The sequence below is a fragment of the Morone saxatilis genome, unplaced genomic scaffold (genome assembly GCF_004916995.1).
Source record: "Morone saxatilis isolate NCDOM2014 unplaced genomic scaffold, NCSU_SB_2.0 Contig21, whole genome shotgun sequence".
NCBI lineage: Eukaryota > Metazoa > Chordata > Actinopteri > Moronidae > Morone > Morone saxatilis.
The window spans coordinates 5,130,987-5,131,811 of NW_023339774.1; the positions used below are offsets into that span (position 1 = coordinate 5,130,987).

At 46.3% G+C, this 825-nt stretch overlaps 1 protein-coding gene across 1 annotated transcript in view; it reads left to right on the plus strand.

Annotated features, from left to right (window-relative positions):
* Window positions 1–825, plus strand: part of tsc1b (TSC complex subunit 1b) — a 31,391-nt gene that overhangs the window by 30,389 nt on the left and 177 nt on the right. The window contains exon 23 of the mRNA XM_035668268.1: window positions 461–795. Coding sequence (XP_035524161.1) covers window positions 461–795 — 335 coding nt within the window. The remainder of the gene's footprint in view (window positions 1–460; window positions 796–825) is intronic.

The window sequence follows — 825 nt, forward strand, 5'->3', positions numbered from 1 at the left end:
TAACCCTAACCCTAACCCTTTTTGGTTTGTCACAATTTAAAGTGACCAGTGTTAGTTGTGATTATTGTATGTCTAAGTTTCAAGCAGTTCACCTGTGATTGTTTAATTTTTACTACTTTAGAGGCCCCCAAATGTAAAACTACTGTGCGCAATTTAAAAAAACAACAACAAAAGATCATTATAATTGATTAATAATAGCAGTGCTGTCATCATTCTGCTTCAGATGTCACAACTGATATTTTTTAAACGTCATAATAGAAATGCAGAATGAAACTATAAAACTACAGCTCTGACAGTTTCTGTATGAATAAATGTAAGTAATGCATGTGTCTGTAAACATTAGGTATCGATAATGGTACCCGCATTAATACTTTGCATTGTCTAATCTGATTTTATATGTTATACATGTCCTGGTACTTGAGTTTGTTTTCTTTACACGTCAATATTTTGTCCTCCTCAGTGTCATGGTGCCAGATGGACCAAGTAAAACTCACAGCAGTGAGGAGGCAGACATTAGACCACCACACGACTCCCCACGGGGGAACGGCAGCACTTTATCGCCAGGGCAACCAAAGGCGAGCAACTCTTCCAAGACAACAGCCAACTCCATCAACGGCAGCCAGGACCTGGCCCCGCCCCTGCTGGTGGAGCCCTCCCTGTCCTGTCCCCACGCCAACTCGCTGGCACCCCAACCCCCCTCTGACGCGCCGCTCACCGTGGGCTCCTACCCCAGCGCCAAGAGCTTCCTGGGCATGAGGGCGCGCGAGCTGTTCCGCAACAAAAGCGAGAGCCAGTGTGACGAGGAGCAACCGCCGCCACGCCTGG